Raw genomic sequence first — 21,396 nt, 5'->3', positions numbered from 1 at the left:
TACTATAGACCCTGTTCCCTATATAGTGTATTATACTACTATAGACCAGAGCCATATTCCCTATATAGTGTATTATACTACTATAGTACCCTGTTCCCTATATAGTGTATTATACTACTATAGACCAGAGCCCTGTTCCCTATATAGTGTATTATACTACTATAGACCAGAGCCCTGTTCCCTATATAGTGTATTATACTACTATAGACCAGAGCCCTGTTCCCTATATAGTGTATTATACTACTATAGACCAGAGCCCTGTTCCCTATATAGTGTATTATACTACTATAGACCAGAGCCCTGTTCCCTATATAGTGTATTATACTACTATAGACCAGAGCCATATTCCCTATATAGTGTATTATACTACTATAGTACCCTGTTCCCTATATAGTGTATTATACTACTATAGACCAGAGCCCTGTTCGCTATATAGTGTATTATACTACTATAGACCAGAGCCATATTCCCTATATAGTGTATTATACTACTATAGACCCTGTTCCTATATAGTGTATTATACTACTATAGACCCTGTTCCCTATATAGTGTATTATACTACTATAGTACCCTGTTCCCTATATAGTGTATTATACTACTATAGACCAGAGCCATGTTCCCTATATAGTGTATTATACTACTATAGACCAGAGCCCTATATAGTGTATTATACTACTATAGTACCCTGTTCCCTATATAGTGTATTATACTACTATAGACCAGAGCCATATTCCCTATATAGTGTATTATACTACTATAGACCCTGTTCCTATATAGTGTATTATACTACTATAGACCCTGTTCCCTATATAGTGTATTATACTACTATAGTACCCTGTTCCCTATATAGTGTATTATACTACTATAGACCAGTGCCCTGTTCCCTATATAGTCTATTATACTACTATAGCCCAGAGCCCTGTTCCCTATATAGTGTATTATACTACTATAGTACCCTGTTCCCTATATAGTGTATTATACTACTATAGTACCCTGTTCCCTATATAGTGTATTATACTACTATAGACCAGAGCCCTGTTCCCTATATAGTGTATTATACTACTATAGACCAGAGCCCTGTTCCCTATATAGTGTATTATACTACTATAGACCCTGTTCCCTATATAGTGTATTATACTACTATAATACCCTGTTCCCTATATAGTGTATTATACTACTATAGACCAGAGCCCTGTTCCCTATATAGTCTATTATACTACTATAGCCCAGAGCCCTGTTCCCTATATAGTGTATTATACTACTATAGTACCCTGTTCCCTATATAGTGTATAATACTACTATAGACCCTGTTCCCTATATAGTGTATTATACTACTATAGACCAGAGCCATATTCCCTATATAGTGTATTATACTACTATAGTACCCTGTTCCCTATATAGTGTATTATACTACTATAGACCAGAGCCCTGTTCCCTATATAGTGTATTATACTACTATAGACCAGAGCCATATTCCCTATATAGTGTATTATACTACTATAGACCCTGTTCCTATATAGTGTATTATACTACTATAGACCCTGTTCCCTATATAGTGTATTATACTACTATAGTACCCTGTTCCCTATATAGTGTATTATACTACTATAGACCAGAGCCATGTTCCCTATATAGTGTATTATACTACTATAGACCAGAGCCCTATATAGTGTATTATACTACTATAGTACCCTGTTCCCTATATAGTGTATTATACTACTATAGACCAGAGCCATATTCCCTATATAGTGTATTATACTACTATAGACCAGAGCCATATTCCCTATATAGTGTATTATACTACTATAGTACCCTGTTCCCTATATAGTGTATTATACTACTATAGTACCCTGTTCCCTATATAGTGTATTATACTACTATAGACCAGAGCCCTGTTCCCTATATAGTGTATTATACTACTATAGTACCCTGTTCCCTATATAGTGTATTATACTACTATAGACCAGAGCCATATTCCCTATATAGTGTATTATACTACTATAGTACCCTGTTCCCTATATAGTGTATTATACTACTGTAGTACCCTGTTCCCTATATAGTGTATTATACTACTATAGACCAGAGCCCTGTTCCCTATATAGTGTATTATACTACTATAGACCCTGTTCCAATATAGTGTATTATACTACTATAGACCCTGTTCCCTATATAGTGTATTATACTACTATAGTACCCTGTTCCCTATATAGTGTATTATACTACTATAGACCAGAGCCCTGTTCCCTATATAGTCTATTATACTACTATAGCCCAGAGCCCTGTTCCCTATATAGTGTATTATACTACTATAGTACCCTGTTCCCTATATAGTGTATTATACTACTATAGTACCCTGTACCCTATATAGTGTATTATACTGCTATAGTACCCTGTTCCCTATATAGTGTATAATACTACTATAGTACCCTGTTCCCTATATAGTGTATTATACTACTATAGACCCTGTTCCCTATATAGTGTATTATACTACTATAGACCAGAGCCCTGTTCCCTATATAGTGTATTATACTACTATAGACCAGAGCCATATTCCCTATATAGTGTATTATACTACTATATACTACTATTATACTACTATTATACTACTACTACTACTACTACTGATTTCAAATGAAAGTGTGATCGTAAACAGCAAACATTGCAAATTGTGGACAGGAAAATGTCAAAGAAATGTCAGTTAATTTGTTAAGCATCTCTGGTTTGGAACACGGAGATGACCAGTTACTGTAGCTGTTCCTTCCACTGTGTGTGTGTGTGTGTGTGTGTGTGTGTGTGTGTGTGTGTGTGTGTGTGTGTGTGTGTGTGTGTGTGTGTGTGTGTGTGTGTGTGTGTGTGTGTGTGTGTGTGTGTGCTAGCAGTCAACACCAGTCTCTGATTCTGTCAGTCAACACCAGTCTCTGATACTGTCAGTCAACACCAGCCCCTGATACTGTCAGTTAACACCAGTCTCTGATACTGTCAGCCAACACCAGTCCCTGATACTGTCAGTCAACACCAGTCCCTGATACTGTCAGTCAACACCAGTCTCTGATACTGTCAGTCAACACCAGTCTCTGATACTGTCAGTCAACACCAGTCCCTGATACTGTCAGTCAACACCAGTCTCTGATACTGTCAGTCAACACCAACCCCTGATACTGTCAGTCAACACCAGTCTCTGATACTGTCAGTCAACACCAGTCCCTGATACTGTCAGTCAACACCAGTCCCTGATACTGTCAGTCAACACCAGTCCCTGATACTGTCAGTCAACACCAGTCTCTGATACTGTCAGTCAACACCAGTCTCTGATACTGTCAGTCAACACCAGTCCCTGATACTGTCAGTCAACACCAGTCTCTGATACTGTCAGTCAACACCAACCCCTGATACTGTCAGTCAACACCAGTCTCTGATACTGTCAGTCAACACCAGTCCCTGATACTGTCAGTCAACACCAGTCCCTGATACTGTCAGTCAACACCAGTCTCTGATACTGTCAGTCAACACCAGTCCCTGATACTGTCAGTCAACACCAGTCCCTGATACTGTCAGTCAACACCAGTCCCTGATACTGTCAGTCAACACCAGTCCCTGATACTGTCAGTCAACACCAGTCCCTGATACTGTCAGTCAACACCAGTCTCTGATACTGTCAGTCAACACCAGTCCCTGATACTGTCAGTCAACACCAGTCCCTGATACTGTCAGTCAACACCAGTCTCTGATACTGTCAGTCAACACCAGTCCCTGATACTGTCAGTCAACACCAGTCTCTGATACTGTCAGTCAACACCAGTCTCTGATACTGTCAGTCAACACCAGTCCCTGATACTGTCAGTCAACACCAGTCCCTGATACTGTCAGTCAACACCAGTCTCTGATACTGTCAGTCAACACCAGTCCCTGATACTGTCAGTCAACACCAGTCTCTGATACTGTCAGTTAGGGTTATTAATAAGTATCAGCGACTGGTTATTATTAACCCTAACCAGTACCTCACATTAATAACCCTAACCAGTACCTCACATTAATAACCCTAACCAGTACCTCACATTAATAACCCTAACCAGTACCTCACATTAATAACCCTAACCAATACCTCACATTAATAACCCTAACCAATACCTCACATTAATAACCCTAACATTACCTCACATTAATAACCCTAACCATGACCTCACATTAATAACCCTAACCATTACCTCACATTAATAACCCTAACCAGTACCTTACTTTAATAATCCTAACCAGTACCTCACATTAATAACCCTAACCATTACCTCACATTAATAACCCTAACCAGTACCTTACTTTAATAATCCTAACCAGTACCTCACATTAATAACCCTAACCAGTACCTTACTTTAATAATCCTAACCAGTACCTCACATTAATAACCCTAACCAGTACCTCACATTAATAACCCTAACCAATACCTCACATTAATAACCCTAACCAGTACCTCACATTAATAACCCTAACCAATACCTCACATTAATAACCCTAACCAATACCTCACATTAATAACCCTAACCATGACCTCACATTAATAACCCTAACCATTACCTCACATTAATAACCCTAACCAGTACCTTACTTTAATAATCCTAACCAGTACCTCACATTAATAACCCTAACCAGTACCTTACTTTAATCTGCATAGTTTTCTTTCCGCAGCAATAATGTGTGGTGTGTTTAATGTAATTGTGTGTATGTGTTTGTTTGTTTGTGTGTGTGTGTGAATAACATCTCTGAATCAGAACAGATGAATCGTAACAGATTATGGAGATCTCTGATTGTATTATGATAACACACACACACACACACACACACACACACACACACACACACACACACACACACACACACACACACACACACACACACACACACACACACACACAGTAGTGTAGCGTTAACCTGACTACTGTGCTGCAGTGTGAAGATAATGACATGTGTTATTGAAAACGTATGGTTTATTAAAGATGTATTAGACCTTGAGAAGAGAAGGTGTACGGTGAGTGTGTGTTCTCACCACTGGTATTGCTCACACTCAGGGATCGTATTATCATAATACTCTTGTTAATGAAACGTTAATCTATTTTTGTCTCTCTCTCTTCTTCTCTCTCTTCTTGTCTCTCTCTCTTCTCTCTTCTTCTCTCTCTTCTTGTCTCTCTCTCATTGTCTCTCTCTTCTTCTCTCTCTTCTTGTCTCCTTGTCTCACTCTCTTCTCTCTCTCTTCTTGTCTCCTTGTCTCACTCTCTTGTCTCTCTCTCTTCTTGTCTCCTTGTCTCTCTCTCTTCTTGTCTCCTTGTCTCTCTCTCTTCTTGTCTCCTTGTCTCTCTCTCTTCTTGTCTCCTTGTCTCTCTCTCTTCTTGTCTCCTTGTCTCTCTCTCTTCTTGTCTCCTTGTCTCTCTCTCTTCTTGTCTCCTTGTCTCTCTCTCTTCTTGTCTCCTTGTCTCTCTCTCTTCTTGTCTCCTTGTCTCTCTCTCTTCTTGTCTCCTTGTCTCTCTCTCTTCTTGTCTCCTTGTCTCTCTCTCTTCTTGTCTCCTTGTCTCTCTCTCTTCTTGTCTCCTTGTCTCTCTCTCTTCTTGTCTCCTTGTCTCTCTCTCTTCTTGTCTCCTTGTCTCTCTCTCTTCTTGTCTCCTTGTCTCTCTCTCTTCTTGTCTCCTTGTCTCTCTCTCTTCTTGTCTCCTTGTCTCTCTCTCTTCTTGTCTCCTTGTCTCTCTCTCTTCTTGTCTCCTTGTCTCTCTCTCTTCTTGTCTCCTTGTCTCTCTCTCTTCTTGTCTCCTTGTCTCTCTCTCTTCTTGTCTCCTTGTCTCTCTCTCTTCTTGTCTCCTTGTCTCTCTCTCTTCTTGTCTCCTTGTCTCTCTCTCTTCTTGTCTCCTTGTCTCTCTCTCTTCTTGTCTCCTTGTCTCTCTCTCTTCTTGTCTCCTTGTCTCTCTCTCTTCTTGTCTCCTTGCCTCTCTCTCTTCTTGTCTCCTTGTCTCTCTCTCTTCTTGTCTCCTTGTCTCTCTCTCTTCTTGTCTCCTTGTCTCTCTCTCTTCTTGTCTCCTTGTCTCTCTCTCTTCTTGTCTCCTTGTCTCTCTCTCTTCTTGTCTCCTTGTCTCTCTCTCTTCTTGTCTCCTTGTCTCTCTCTCTCTTCTTGTCTCCTTGTCTCTCTCTCTTCTTGTCTCCTTGTCTCTCTCTCTTCTTGTCTCCTTGTCTCTCTCTCTTCTTGTCTCCTTGTCTCTCTCTCTTCTTGTCTCCTTGTCTCTCTCTCTTCTTGTCTCCTTGTCTCTCTCTTCTTCTCTCTCTTCTTGTCTCCTTGTCTCTCTCTCTTCGTGTCTCTCTACTTGTTCTTTCTTTTCCACTTATCTTTCCGTGATGGCTTGGATAGAAGTGGAACAGAAAGGTAAGTTACACACACACGGACACGCAATACACACACACACACACACACACACACACACACACACACACACACACACACACACACACACACACACACACACACACACACACACACACACACACACACACACACACACACACCTCTGTCCTTTGTTTGCTCTCTCACATGTTTGATTGATCTGTACCAGATTGAGTTTATAAAGTCATGTTTGATTGATCTGTACCAGATTGAGTTTTTAAAGTCATGTTTGATTGATCTGTACCAGATTGAGTTTATAAAGTCATGTTTGATTGATCTGTACCAGATTGAGTTTATATAGTCATGTTTGATTGATCTGTACCAGATTGAGTTTATATAGTCATGTTTGGTTGATCTGTACCAGATTGAGTTTATATAGTCATGTTTGGTTAATCTGTACCAGATTGAGTTTATATAGTCATGTTTGATTGATCTGTACCAGATTGAGTTTATATAGTCATGTTTGGTTGATCTGTACCAGATTGAGTTTTTAAAGTCATGTTTGGTTGATCTGTACCAGATTGAGTTTATATAGTCATGTTTGGTTGATCTGTACCAGATTGAGTTTATATAGTCATGTTTGGTTGATCTGTACCAGATTGAGTTTATATAGTCATGTTTGGTTGATCTGTACCAGATTGAGTTTATATAGTCATGTTTGGTTGATCTGTACCAGATTGAGTTTATATAGTCATGTTTGATTGATCTGTACCAGATTGAGTTTATATAGTCATGTTTGGTTGATCTGTACCAGATTGAGTTTATATAGTCATGTTTGGTTGATCTGTACCAGATTGAGTTTTTAAAGTCATGTTTGATTGATCTGTACCAGATTGAGTTTATATAGTCATGTTTGGTTGATCTGTACCAGATTGAGTTTATATAGTCATGTTTGATTGATCTGTACCAGATTGAGTTTATATAGTCATGTTTGATTGATCTGTACCAGATTGAGTTTATATAGTCATGTTTGATTGATCTGTACCAGATTGAGTTTATATAGTCATGTTTGGTTGATCTGTACCAGATTGAGTTTTTAAAGTCATGTTTGGTTGATCTGTACCAGATTGAGTTTTTAAAGTCATGTTTGGTTAATCTGTACCAGATTGAGTTTATATAGTCATGTTTGATTGATCTGTACCAGATTGAGTTTATATAGTCATGTTTGATTGATCTGTACCAGATTGAGTTTATATAGTCATGTTTGGTTGATCTGTACCAGATTGAGTTTTTAAAGTCATGTTTGGTTGATCTGTACCAGATTGAGTTTATAAAGTCATGTTTGGTTGATCTGTACCAGATTGAGTTTATAAAGTCATGTTTGATTGATCTGTACCAGATTGAGTTTATATAGTCATGTTTGGTTGATCTGTACCAGATTGAGTTTATATAGTCATGTTTGGTTGATCTGTACCAGATTGAGTTTATATAGTCATGTTTGGTTGATCTGTACCAGATTGAGTTTATATAGTCATGTTTGGTTGATCTGTACCAGATTGAGTTTATATAGTCATGTTTGGTTGATCTGTACCAGATTGAGTTTATATAGTCATGTTTGATTGATCTGTACCAGATTGAGTTTATATAGTCATGTTTGGTTGATCTGTACCAGATTGAGTTTATATAGTCATGTTTGGTTGATCTGTACCAGATTGAGTTTTTAAAGTCATGTTTGATTGATCTGTACCAGATTGAGTTTATATAGTCATGTTTGGTTGATCTGTACCAGATTGAGTTTATATAGTCATGTTTGATTGATCTGTACCAGATTGAGTTTATATAGTCATGTTTGATTGATCTGTACCAGATTGAGTTTATATAGTCATGTTTGATTGATCTGTACCAGATTGAGTTTATATAGTCATGTTTGGTTGATCTGTACCAGATTGAGTTTTTAAAGTCATGTTTGGTTGATCTGTACCAGATTGAGTTTTTAAAGTCATGTTTGGTTAATCTGTACCAGATTGAGTTTATATAGTCATGTTTGATTGATCTGTACCAGATTGAGTTTATATAGTCATGTTTGATTGATCTGTACCAGATTGAGTTTATATAGTCATGTTTGGTTGATCTGTACCAGATTGAGTTTTTAAAGTCATGTTTGGTTGATCTGTACCAGATTGAGTTTATAAAGTCATGTTTGGTTGATCTGTACCAGATTGAGTTTATAAAGTCATGTTTGATTGATCTGTACCAGATTGAGTTTATATAGTCATGTTTGGTTGATCTGTACCAGATTGAGTTTATATAGTCATGTTTGGTTGATCTGTACCAGATTGAGTTTATATAGTCATGTTTGGTTGATCTGTACCAGATTGAGTTTATATAGTCATGTTTGGTTGTTCGGTGGTATTGTATTTGATGCAGACGTTACACTGCTTTGTACCCTGCGACAGAGAGACAGGTCTTTTAACATCACTGTTATTATATTAAGATAGTATGAGTTTAGAGTACATATCACGGTTACTATATTACGATAGTATGAGTTTAGAGTACATATCACGGTTACTATATTACGATAGTATGAGTTTAGAGTACATATCACGGTTACTATATTATGATAGTATGAGTTTAGAGTACATATCACTGTTACTATATTACGATAGTATGAGTTTAGAGTACATATCACGGTTACTATATTACGATAGTATGAGTTTAGAGTACATATCACTGTTACTATTTTACGATAGTATGAGTTTAGAGTACATATCACGGTTACTATATTACGATAGTATGAGTTTAGAGTACATATCACGGTTACTATATTACGATAGTATGAGTTTAGAGTACATATCACGGTTACTATATTATGATAGTATGAGTTTAGAGTACATATCACGGTTATTATATTACGATAGTATGAGTTTAGAGTACATATCACTGTTACTATATTACGATAGTATGAGTTTAGAGTACATATCACGGTTACTATATTACGATAGTATGAGTTTAGAGTACATATCACTGTTACTATTTTACGATAGTATGAGTTTAGAGTACATATCACGGTTACTATATTACGATAGTATGAGTTTAGAGTACATATCACGGTTACTATATTACGATAGTATGAGTTTAGAGTACATATCACGGTTACTATATTATGATAGTATGAGTTTAGAGTACATATCACGGTTATTATATTACGATAGTATGAGTTTAGAGTACATATCACGGTTACTATATTACGATAGTATGAGTTTAGAGTACATATCACGGTTACTATATTACGATAGTATGAGTTTAGAGTACATATCACGGTTACTATATTACGATAGTATGAGTTTAGAGTACATATCACGGTTACTATATTACGATAGTATGAGTTTAGAGTACATATCACGGTTACTATATTACGATAGTATGAGTTTAGAGTACATATCACGGTTACTATATTATGATAGTATGAGTTTAGAGTACATATCACTGTTACTATATTACAATAGTATGAGTTTAGAGTACATATCACAGTTACTATATTACGATAGTGTGAGTTTAGAGTACATATCACTGTTACTATATTACAATAGTATGAGTTTAGAGTACATATCACTGTTACTATAATGCGATAGTATGAGTTTAAAGTACATGTCACGGTTACTATAATACGTGTAAAGGCAGTCATTGTTGTTCTCCCCCTTAGACGAGGAGGAGCATGGATAGGACCAAGATGCGGATTGAGGGAAATAAGCCATCTTTTAATGAACACAGCAAACAAGACACTACAAACTACAAAACAACAAACGTGACTAACCTTCAACTGTCCTGTAAGGACACAGGAACAAACACCCACAAAACACCAGTGAAACCCTGGCTGCCTTTGTATGACTCTCAATTAGAGACAAACAATACACACCTGTCTCTAATTGAGAATCATACCAGGCCGAACACAAAACCCCACATAGAAATACAAACATAGACAAACCCACCCAACTCACGCCCTGACCAACTAAAATGAATACAAAACAAAGGAAAACAGGTCAGGAACGTGACAGAACCCCCCCCTTAAGGTGCGAACTCCGGGCGCACCAGCACAAAGTCTAGGGGAGGGTCTGGGTGGGCGTCTGTCCACGGTGGCGGCTCTGGCGGTGGACGAGGTCCCCACCCCACCATAATCAATCCCCGCTTCTTTATCCCCCTCCCAATGACCACCCTCCCACTAACCCCACCTAAATGAAGGGGCAGCACCGGGATAAGGGGCAGCACCGGGATAAGGGGCAGCACCGGGATAAGGGGCAGCACCGGGACAAGGGGCAGCACCGGGACAAGGGGCAGCACCGGGACAAGGGGCAGCACCGGGACAAGGGGCAGCACCGGGACAAGGGGCAGCACCGGGACAAGGGGCAGCACCGGGACAAGGGGCAACACCGGGATAAGGGGCGGCAGGTCCTGGCTGAGGGACTCCGGCAGGTCCTGGCTGAGGGACTCCGGCAGGTCCTGGCTGAGGGACTCCGGCAGGTCCTGGCTGAGGGACTCCGGCAGGTCCTGGCTGAGGGACTCCGGCAGGTCCTGGCTGAGGGACTCCGGCAGGTCCTGGCTGAGGGACTCCGGCAGGTCCTGGCTGAGGGACTCCGGCAGGTCCTGGCTGAGGGACTCCGGCAGGTCCGGGCTGAGTGGCAGCTCCGGACTGTAGGGCAGCTCCGGACTGTAGGGCAGCTCCGGACTGTAGGGCAGCTCCGGACTGTCGGACGTCTCTGGCAGCTCCTGACTGGCGGGCGTCTCTGGCAGCTCCTGACTGGCGGGCGTCTCTGGCAGCTCCTGACTGGCGGGCGTCTCTGGCAGCTCCTGACTGGCGGGCGTCTCTGGCAGCTCCTGACTGGCGGGCGTCTCTGGCGGCTCCTGACTGGCGGGCGTCTCTGGCGGCTCCTGACTGGCGGGCGTCTCTGGCGGCTCCTGACTGACGGACGGCTCTGGCGGCTCCTGACTGACGGACGGCTCTACTGGCTCGTGGCAGACGGGCGGCTCTAATGGCTCGTGGCAGACGGATGACTCAGATGGCGCAGGGCAGACAGATGGCTCAGACGGCGCTGGGCAGACAGATGGCTCAGACGGCGCTGGGCAGACAGATGGCTCAGCCGGCGCTGGGCAGACAGATGGCTCAGACGGCGCTGGGCAGACAGATGGCTCAGACGGAGCTGGGCAGACGGGCCGTTCAGGCACCGCTGGGCAGACGGCAGACTCTGGCCGGCTGAGACGCACTATAGGCCTGGTGCGTGGTACCGGAACTGGAGGTACCGGGCTGAGGGCACGCACCTCAGGGCGAGTGCGGGGAACAGGAACAGGGCACACTGGACTCTCGTGGCGCACTCTAGGCCTGGTGCGTGGTACCGGAACTGGAGGTACCGGGCTGAGGGCACGCACCTCAGGGCAAGTGCGGGGAGAAGGAACAGTGCGTCCAGGGCTCTGGAGACGCACAGGAGGCTTGGTGCGTGGTGCCGGAACTGGAGGCACTGGGCTGGAGACACGCACCATAGGGAGAGTGCGTGGAAGAGGAACAGGGCTCTGGAGATGCACTGGAAGCCTGGTGCGTGGTGTAGGCACTGGTGGTACTGAGCTGGGGTGGGAAGGTGGCGCCGGATATACCGGACCGTGAAGGAGGACACGTGCTCTTGAGCACCGAGCCTCCCCAACCCTACCAGGTTGAATGGTCCCCGTAGCCCTGCCAGTGCGGCGAGGTGGAATAGCCCGCACTGGGCTATGCAGGCGAACCGGGGACACCACCTGTAAGGCTGGTGCCATGTACGCCGGCCCGAGGAGACGTACTGGAGGCCAGATACGTTGGGCCGGCTTCATGGCATCCGGCTCGATGCCCAACCTAGCCCTCCCAGTGCGGCAAGGTGGAATAGCCCGCACTGGGCTAAGCACGCGTACTGGGGACACCGTGCGCTTTACCGCATAACACGGTGTCTGACCAGTACGACGCCCTCTTACTCCACGGCAAGCCCGGGGAGTTGGCTCAGGTATCCAACCCGGCTTCGCCACACTCCCCTTTAGCCCCCCCCCAAGAAATTCTTGGGTGAGCCTCTCGGGCTTCCAGCCTCTCATCCGTGCTGCCTCCTCAATCCACCGCTCCTGGGCTGTGGCTGCCTTCTTCACCTCCCGAGAGCGGCGATTCTCTCCAACCCTTCCCCAGGGTCCCTTTCCGTCCATGATCTCCCAAGACCATTCCTCCTGTGTCCAGTGCCTTAGTTCCTTTTCTCTCTCCTCAATCCGCTTGGTCCTGTTGTGGTGAGTGTTTCTGTAAAGGCAGTCATTGTTGTTCTCCCCCTTAGACGAGGAGGAGCATGGATAGGACCAAGATGCGGATTGAGGGAAATAAGCCATCTTTTAATGAACACAGCAAACAAGACACTACAAACTACAAAACAACAAACGTGACTAACCTTCAACTGTCCTGTAAGGACACAGGAACAAACACCCACAAAACACCAGTGAAACCCTGGCTGCCTTTGTATGACTCTCAATTAGAGACAAACAATACACACCTGTCTCTAATTGAGAATCATACCAGGCCGAACACAAAACCCCACATAGAAATACAAACATAGACAAACCCACCCAACTCACGCCCTGACCAACTAAAATGAATACAAAACAAAGGAAAACAGGTCAGGAACGTGACAATACGATAGTATGAGTCTAGAGTAATGACGCCACATCACAGAAATGACAGGCTTTTGGATGGTAGGAAAGTTGTAAAATATAACCTTGTATTTTGTTCTGCCTGGTATTGTTTTGAATGCAACACAACATAACACATTGTATTTTAAAACTGCAGTAAATTACAATTCATAGAAACAGTGTACAGGGCATTCGGAAAGTATTCAGACCCCTTGACTTTTTCCACATTTTGTTACGTTACAGCCTTATTCTAAAATAGATTAAATGTATTTTCTTCCACATCAATCTACACACAATACCCCATAATGACATCACAATACCCCATAATGACATCACAATACCCCATAATGACAAAACAAAAACAGGTTTGTAGACATTTTTGAAAATGTATTAAAAAGTAAAAAACTGAAATACCTTATTTACATAAGTATTCAGACCCTTTGCTGTGAGACTCGAAATTGAGCTCAGGTGAATCCTGTTTCCATTGATCATCCTTGAGATGTTTCTACAACGTGATTGGAGTTCACCTGTGATAAATTCAATTGATTGGACGTGATTTGGAAAGGCACACACCTGTCCATATAAGGTCCCACAGTTGACAGTGCTAGTCAGAGCAAAAACCAAGCCATGAGGTCGAAGGTACTGTCCGTAGAGCTCCAAGACAGGATTGTGTCGAGGCACAGATCTGGGGAAGGGTACCAAATAATGTCTACAGCATTGAAGGTCCCCAAGAACACAGTGGCCTCCATCATTCTTAAATGGAAGACGTTTGGAACCACCAAGACTCTTCCTAGAGCTGGCCGCCCAGCCAAACTGAGCGATCGCGGTAGAAGGGCCTTGGTCAGGGAGGTGACCAAGAACCCGATGGTCACTCTGACAGAGATCCAGAGTTCCTTTGTGGAGATGGTCACTCTGACAGAGATCCACAGTTCCTCTGACAGAGCTCCAGAGTACCTCTGTGGAGATGGTCACTCTGACAGAGCTCCAGAGTACCTCTGTGGAGATGGTCACTCTGACAGAGAGCCAGAGTACCTCTGTGGAGATGGTCACTCTGACAGAGCTCCAGGGGTCCTCTGTGGAGATGGTCACTCTGACAGAGCTCCAGGGGTCCTCTGTGGAGATGGTCACTCTGACAGAGCTCCAGGGGTCCTCTGTGGAGATGGTCACTCTGACAGAGCTCCAGGGGTCCTCTGTGGAGATGGTCACTCTGACAGAGCTCCAGGGGTCCTCTGTGGAGATGGTCACTCTGACAGAGCTCCAGGGGTCCTCTGTGGAGATGGTCACTCTGACAGAGCTCCAGGGGTCCTCTGTGGAGATGGTCACTCTGACAGGAAAGGAACATATAGCATTTCTCAATGAACCAGAACATCATCAGTTATTTGTGGTTGTTTGCTTGTCTGTCATCAATCCTGTTTTTGTAGTTTTACCCCTCTGGTCTGCTCTCAACTCGCCATACAACCCAAACACTAAACCAACAATACCCATATCTCTAAATGAACAGAACTACAGTTCCCCTACTGCATTTCATAACGGCCATTGTTTCAAATCAATCTCAATTGTATTGTGGGAAAAAGGGGAAACCAAAGCTCACATCTGGACATCTGTTCCTTGACATTCCTGCGACAAGTGAGTCCCCAAGACTCCGGCACTGCACCGGCTTCCCAGAATTTACTGTACACATAGGCAGATACTACATGCACACACACACACACACAGAGCCCCACACACACACAGAGCCACACACACACGCACGCACGCACGCACGCACGCACACACACACACACACACACACACACACACACACACACACACACACACACACACACACACACACACACACACACACACACACACACACACACAGAGCCACACACATAAATCATAAAACACAATCCCAGCGTTCCCTGTTTTCCGACTCTGTAAAATAACGGCCGGTGTGGGAAAGGAATTACCGGAACAATCTCATAAAACCAGCAGGGAATAAAAGACTGTTAGTTAGACACTAATGCACTCAGCAGTGTGTGTGTGTGTGTGTGTGTGTGGCTCTGTGTGTGTGTGTGTGTGGCTCTGTGTGTGTGTGTGTGTGTGTGTGTGTGTGTGTGTGTGTGTGTGTGTGTGTGTGTGTGTGTGTGTGTGTGTGTGTGTGTGTGTGTGTGTGTGTGTGTGTGTGTGTGTGTGTGTGTGTGTGTGTGTGTGTGTGTGTGTGTGTGTGTGTGTGTGTGTCTCAGCAGTTTTCTGACAAAAATATAAATAGATGGAGAAAGCGGTATGAGACTAATTAGGAGGGAGAGAAGGAAGAACAGATAAGGGGAGAGAGTGATGGTATCAGAGGAGGGAGGAGAGAGGAGAGAAGGATGGTATCAGAGGAGGAGGAGAGAGGAGAGAGGGATGGTATCAGAGGAGGAGGAGAGAGGAGAGAGGGATGGTAACAGAGGAGGAGGAGAGAGGAGAGAGGGATGGTAACAGAGGAGGGAGGAGAGAGGAGAGAGGGATGGTATCAGAGGAGGAGGAGAGAGGAGAGAGGGATGGTATCAGAGGAGGAGGAGAGAGAGAAGAGAAGGATGGTATCAGAGGAGGGAGGAGAGAGGAGAGAGGGATGGTATCAGAGGAGGGAGGAGAGAGGAGAGAGGGATGGTATCAGAGGAGGGAGGAGAGAGGAGAGAGGGATGGTAACAGAGGAGGGAGGAGAGAGGAGAGAGGGATGGTATCAGAGGAGGGAGGAGAGAGGAGAGAGGGATGGTAACAGAGGAGGGAGGAGAGAGAGAAGAGAGGGATGGTATCAGAGGAGGAGAGAGAGAAGAGAAGGATGGTATCAGAGGAGGAGGAGAGAGGAGAGAGGGATGGTATCAGAGGAGGAGGAGAGAGGAGAGAGGGATGGTAACAGAGGAGGAGAGAGAGAAGAGAAGGATGGTATCAGAGGAGGAGGAGAGAGGAGAGAGGGATGGTAACAGAGGAGGGAGGAGAGAGGAGAGAGTTATGGTAACAGAGGAGGAGGAGAGAGGAGAGAGGGATGGTATCAGAGGAGGGAGGAGAGAGGAGAGAGGGATGGTATCAGAGGAGGGAGGAGAGAGAGGAAGGGAGGAAGGGAGGGAGGGATATCAACAGAGAACAGAGGAAGGGTTGGGAACAGAGGGAGGGAGAGAGGGATGGAAACGGAGGAGGGGGCAGAGACAGATGGGAACAGAAGAGGGAGGGAATGGGAAAAACACTTGATGTTTCTTCTTCTCGTCTAAGAGATATCTATTAATATCTTAGATAACAGACACATAATAACCCTGAGTCTCTAAGAGATATCTATTAATATCTTAGATAAGAGACACATAATAACCCTGAGTCTCTAAGAGATATCTATTAATATCTTAGATAAGAGACACATAATAACCCTGAGTCTCTAAGAGATATATATTAATATCTTAGATAACAGACAGTTAATAACCCTGAGTCTCTAAGATATATATAATAACCCTGTGTGTTATTAAATAGATATAATAATATCATAGATAACAGACACACATCAAATGGCCATGGGAAAAGTCCGGGTCTATAGAGATACAAAACGACATACGACACATTGACAGTAACCAGTACAGTTGTTTAGTTGGCATTAGGAGTATGACATGACTGCACAGGCAGCCTCTGAGTAACCCAGTATATACCACTAGTAGTAGACTAGCTGCTGTTAGCACATAGAAGACATGTCGGGCTGGTTTCCCGGACCCAGAATACCTGCTACTAATTTATCGACTCCTCTTATCTCACAACAACACATACACAGCCCTATTCAGAAGATATTGATTGGCTGGCTGGATGGCTGACTGGCTGGCTGGCTGGCTGACTGGCTGGCTGGCTGACTGGCTGGCTGACTGGCTGGCTGACTGGCTGGCTGGCTGGCTGACTGGCTGACTGGCTGGCTGACTGGCTGGCTGACTTGCTGGCTGGCTGGCTGACTGGCAGGCTGGCTGGCTGGCTGGCTGACTGGCTGACTGGCAGGCTGACTGGCAGGCTGGCTGGCTGGTTGACTGGCTGGCTGGCTGACTGGCTGGCTGGCTGGCTGGTTTACTGGCAGGCTGACTGGCAGGCTGGCTGGCTGGTTGGCTGGCTGGTTGACTGGCAGGCTAGCTGGTTGACTAGCTGGCTGGCTGGCTGGCTGGCTGGTTGACTGGCTGGCTGACTGGCAGGCTGGCTGGCTGGTTGACTGGCTGGCTGGCTGGTTGACTGGCAGGCTGGCTGGTTGACTGGCTGGCTGGCTGGTTGACTGGCTGGTTGACTGGCAGGCTGGCTGGTTGACTGGCAGGCTGGCTGGCTGGTTGACTGGCTGGCTGGCTGGCTGGCTGGTTGACTGGCTGGCTGGTTGACTGGCTGGCTGGCAGGCTGACTGGCTGGCAGGCTGACTGGCTGGCTGGCTGGCTGGTTGACTGGCAGGCTGGCTGGCTGGTTGACTGGCTGGCTGGTTGACTGCTGGCTGGCTGGCTGGCTGACTGGTTGACTGGCTGGCTGGCTGACTGGCTGACTGGCAGGCTGACTGGCTGGCTGGTTGACTGGCAGGCAGGCTGACTGGCAGGCTGGCTGGCAGGCTGGCTGGTTGACTGGCTGACTGGCAGGCTAACTGGCAGGCTGGCTGGTTGACTGGCTGGCTGACTGGCTGACTGGCAGGCTGGCTGGCTGGCTGGTTGACTGGCAGGCTGACTGGCTGGCTGGCTGGTTGACTGGCTGGCTGGCTGACTGGCTGGCTGGCAGGCAGACATACAGATTGATTTTAAACAGTTAAAACAGTTTTTAAAGTACCTGAAACTCAGAGGAAAACACTTATATGGAAAAACACATTGAGAATACATGGAGATACACATTGAGAATACAATGATATACACATTGAGAATACATGGAGATACGCATTGAGAATACAATGATATACACATTGAGAATACAATGATATACACATTGAGAATACATGGAGATACGCATTGAGAATACATGGGGATACACCTAGAGAATACATGGAAATACACATTGAGAATACATGGAAATACACAGTGAGAATACATAGAAATACAGCTAAAGAATACATGGAATACACATATAGAATACATGGAAATACACATTTAGAATACATGGAAATACACATTGAAAATATATGGAAATACACCTAGAGAGTACACGGAAATACGCATTGAGAATACATGGAAATACACATAGAGAATACATGGAAATACACATAGAGAATACATGGAAATACACCTAGAGAATACATGGAAATACACATTGAGAATACCTGGAAATACACATAGAGAATACATGGAAATACACATAGAGAATACATGGAAATACACCTAGAGATTACATGGAAATACACATTGAGAATAATGAGCAGTAAACTAGCCTTTAGATACATCATCAATGAAAACCATGATACTGTAAACAGATAACAAGCCTTCGTCTCAGTAAATGCACCTTCAACACAATGGATGGATTGAATGAAACGATCCCATTTTTCTCTCTCTCTCTCCTTCTCCTTCCTCCCTCTGCAGTGTTCCTGTGTCCAGGTATCCTACGAGGCGTGTACCAGAGTGAACACCTGTTTGAGTCAGACCACCAGTCAGGAGCCTGGTGTAAAGATCCATTCCAGGCCTCTGATAAGATTTACTACATGCCCTGGACGCCCTACCGCACTGACACTCTCATAGAGTACTCCTCCAAAGAGGACTTCATTGCAGGTCAACATTTTACGACCATTCCATTCAGATTTATTTTTATTTTTAATGTTGGATTTTATTGCTAATGTAACGTGACTTTAAGGGCCCAGTTTCCCCCAACTAGCTCTCACATTGTCATGTCAAAATTAGACGTTTATCCATGTGTCTAAAACGTCAAATTTCAAAGTTTGTTGCAAATGTCAAATTGTTTAAAGGTTAAGTTATTAACTCCAAGTGGTTAAGGTGAGGGTTAAGGTTTGGGCTTAAAACAAAATGATCAAAAACAACTTTATATTGTTGCATTCGAAAATGTAACTTTTTGCACCAGAGGCAGATTGTTATAACGACCGAGCAAAAAACAAAACCTACTTGAAGGTAACAGCGCTAACCGTTGCCCCTAGTGGCCAGTTTCCACATTGTCTCTTGACGTCCTCAGACATGGATGGACGTCGAATACTGACTTGTATCACGGGTGACATGGCTGAGTTTCCCAGACACAGATTAGACCTAAGAAGCTCTTTAAATGTAGAATCTTGTTTTCTTGTCCTGGAACCAGGTTTAATCGGTGTCTGGGAAACTTCCCCCTAGGTGTTTTGAAAAACCCTTAAAATAAAATGTATTTTAATGATGTTACAGGACGACCGACGACTACGTACAAGCTCCCTCACCGCGTGGACGGGACCGGCTTCGTGGTCTACGACGGAGCGTTATTCTTCAACAAGGAGCGGACGCGCAACATCGTCAAGTTTGACCTCCGCACGCGGATCAAGAGCGGCGAGGCCATCATCGCCAACGCCAACTACCACGACACGTCGCCGTACCGCTGGGGCGGCAAGTCGGACATCGACCTCGCCGTCGACGAAATCGGCCTCTGGGTTCTGTATGCCACGGAGACGAACAACGGACGCATCGTGGTCTCGCAGCTTAACCCGTACACGCTCCGCGTCGAAGGGTCCTGGGATACCTCCTACGACAAACGGACCGCCTCCAACGCCTTCATGGTGTGTGGCGTGCTCTACGTGGTGAAAAGCGTCTACGAGGACGACGACAACGAGGCCACGGGGAATAAGATAGATTATATGTACAGTACCAGCCAGAGTAAAGAAACCTTCGTGTCCATCCTGTTCCCTAACTCGTACCAGTACATTGCAGCGGTGGACTACAATCCCAGAGACAATCTTCTATACGTCTGGAATAACTACCACGTAGTCAAATACTTACTGGACTTTGGGAACAACGACAACAGATTGGGTAGGTGGGATATTCATCTTCTTTTCTCTTCCTCTTTCTTTCTTAACTATTGGTTTTGTAGGTTTGACTGGATAGATGCAATGTTAATCTCTCTAGAGACTACTTTAGTTCTGGCGGTGTGTGTAATGGACAGTCTCTAGACTACTTTAGTTCTGTAGGTTTGTGTAATGGACAGTTTCCAGACTGCTTTAGTTCTGTAGGTTTGTGTAATGGACAGTCTCTAGACTGCTTTAGTTCTGTAGGTTTGTGTAATGAACAGTCTCTAGACTGCTTTAGTTCTGTAGGTTTGTGTAATGGACTGTCTCTAGACTACTTTAGTTCTGTAGGTTTGTGTAATGGACAGTCTCTAGACTTCTTTAGTTCTGTAGGTTTGTGTAATGAACAGTCTCTAGACTATAGTTCTATAGGTTTGTGTAATGGACAATATCTAGACTTTAGTTCTGTAGGTTTGTGTAATGGACAGTCTCTAGACTTTAGTTCTCTAGGTTTGTGTAATGGACAGTCTCTAGACTTTAGTTCTGTAGGTTTGTGTAATGGACAGTCTCTAGACTTCTTTAGTTCTGTAGGTTTGTTTAATGGACAGTCTCTAGACCATAGTTCTGTAGGTGTGTGTAATGGACAGTCTCTAGACTTCATTAGTTCTGTAGGTTTGTGTAATGAACAGTGTCTAGACTTTAGTTCTGTAGGTTTGTGTAATGAACAGTCTCTAGAATATAGTTCTGTAGGTTTGTGTAATGGACAGTCTCTAGACTATAGTTCTGTAGGTTTGTGTAATGGACAGTCTCTAGACTACTTTAGTTTTGGAAGTGTGTGTAATGGACAGTCTCTAGACTTCTTTAGTTCTGTAGGTTTGTGTAATGGACAGTCTCTAGACTACTTTAGTTCTGTAGGTTTGTGTAATGGACAGTCTCTACACTACTTTAGTTCTGTAGGTTTGTGTAATGGACAGTCTCTAGACTATAGTTCTGTAGGTTTGTGTAATGGACAGTCTCTAGACTGCTTTTGTTCTGTAGGTTTGTGTAATGGACAGTCTCTAGACTGCTTTAGTTCTGTAGGTTTGTGTAATGGACAGTCTCTAGACTTCTTTAGTTCTGTAGGTTTGTGTAATGGACAGTCTCTACACTACTTTAGTTCTGTAGGTTTGTGTAATGAACAGTCTCTAGACTGCTTTAGTTCTGTAGGTTTGTGTAATGGACAGTCTCTAGACTGCTTTAGTTCTGTAGGTTTGTGTAATGGACAGTCTCTAGACTGCTTTAGTTCTGTAGGTTTGTGTAATGGACAGTCTCTAGACTGCTTTAGTTCTGTAGGTTTGTGTAATGGACAGTCTCTAGACTGCTTTAGTAATAGACAGTCTCTAGACTTTAGCTCAGAGGGAGAGAGGGAACACAGTCTTGTGGCAGGGGGTTTAGCAGTCTCTCT

At 43.9% G+C, this 21,396-nt stretch overlaps 1 protein-coding gene across 7 annotated transcripts in view; it reads left to right on the top strand.

Annotated features, from left to right (window-relative positions):
- The window catches only part of LOC129842060 (adhesion G protein-coupled receptor L3-like), a 362,294-nt gene that overhangs the window by 163,575 nt on the left and 177,323 nt on the right, over nucleotides 1-21,396 (top strand). For all 7 annotated transcript variants that reach the window (XM_055910441.1, XM_055910442.1, XM_055910440.1 and 4 more), the window contains 3 exons: nucleotides 6,383-6,397; nucleotides 18,562-18,747; nucleotides 19,363-19,977. In XM_055910441.1, the coding sequence (XP_055766416.1) occupies nucleotides 6,383-6,397; nucleotides 18,562-18,747; nucleotides 19,363-19,977 (816 nt within the window). The remainder of the gene's footprint in view (nucleotides 1-6,382; nucleotides 6,398-18,561; nucleotides 18,748-19,362; nucleotides 19,978-21,396) is intronic.

Source organism: Salvelinus fontinalis, unplaced genomic scaffold (assembly GCF_029448725.1).
Source record: "Salvelinus fontinalis isolate EN_2023a unplaced genomic scaffold, ASM2944872v1 scaffold_0010, whole genome shotgun sequence".
NCBI classification, from domain to species: Eukaryota; Metazoa; Chordata; class Actinopteri; order Salmoniformes; family Salmonidae; genus Salvelinus; species Salvelinus fontinalis.
This window is presented reverse-complemented; position numbering and strand designations above follow the sequence as displayed.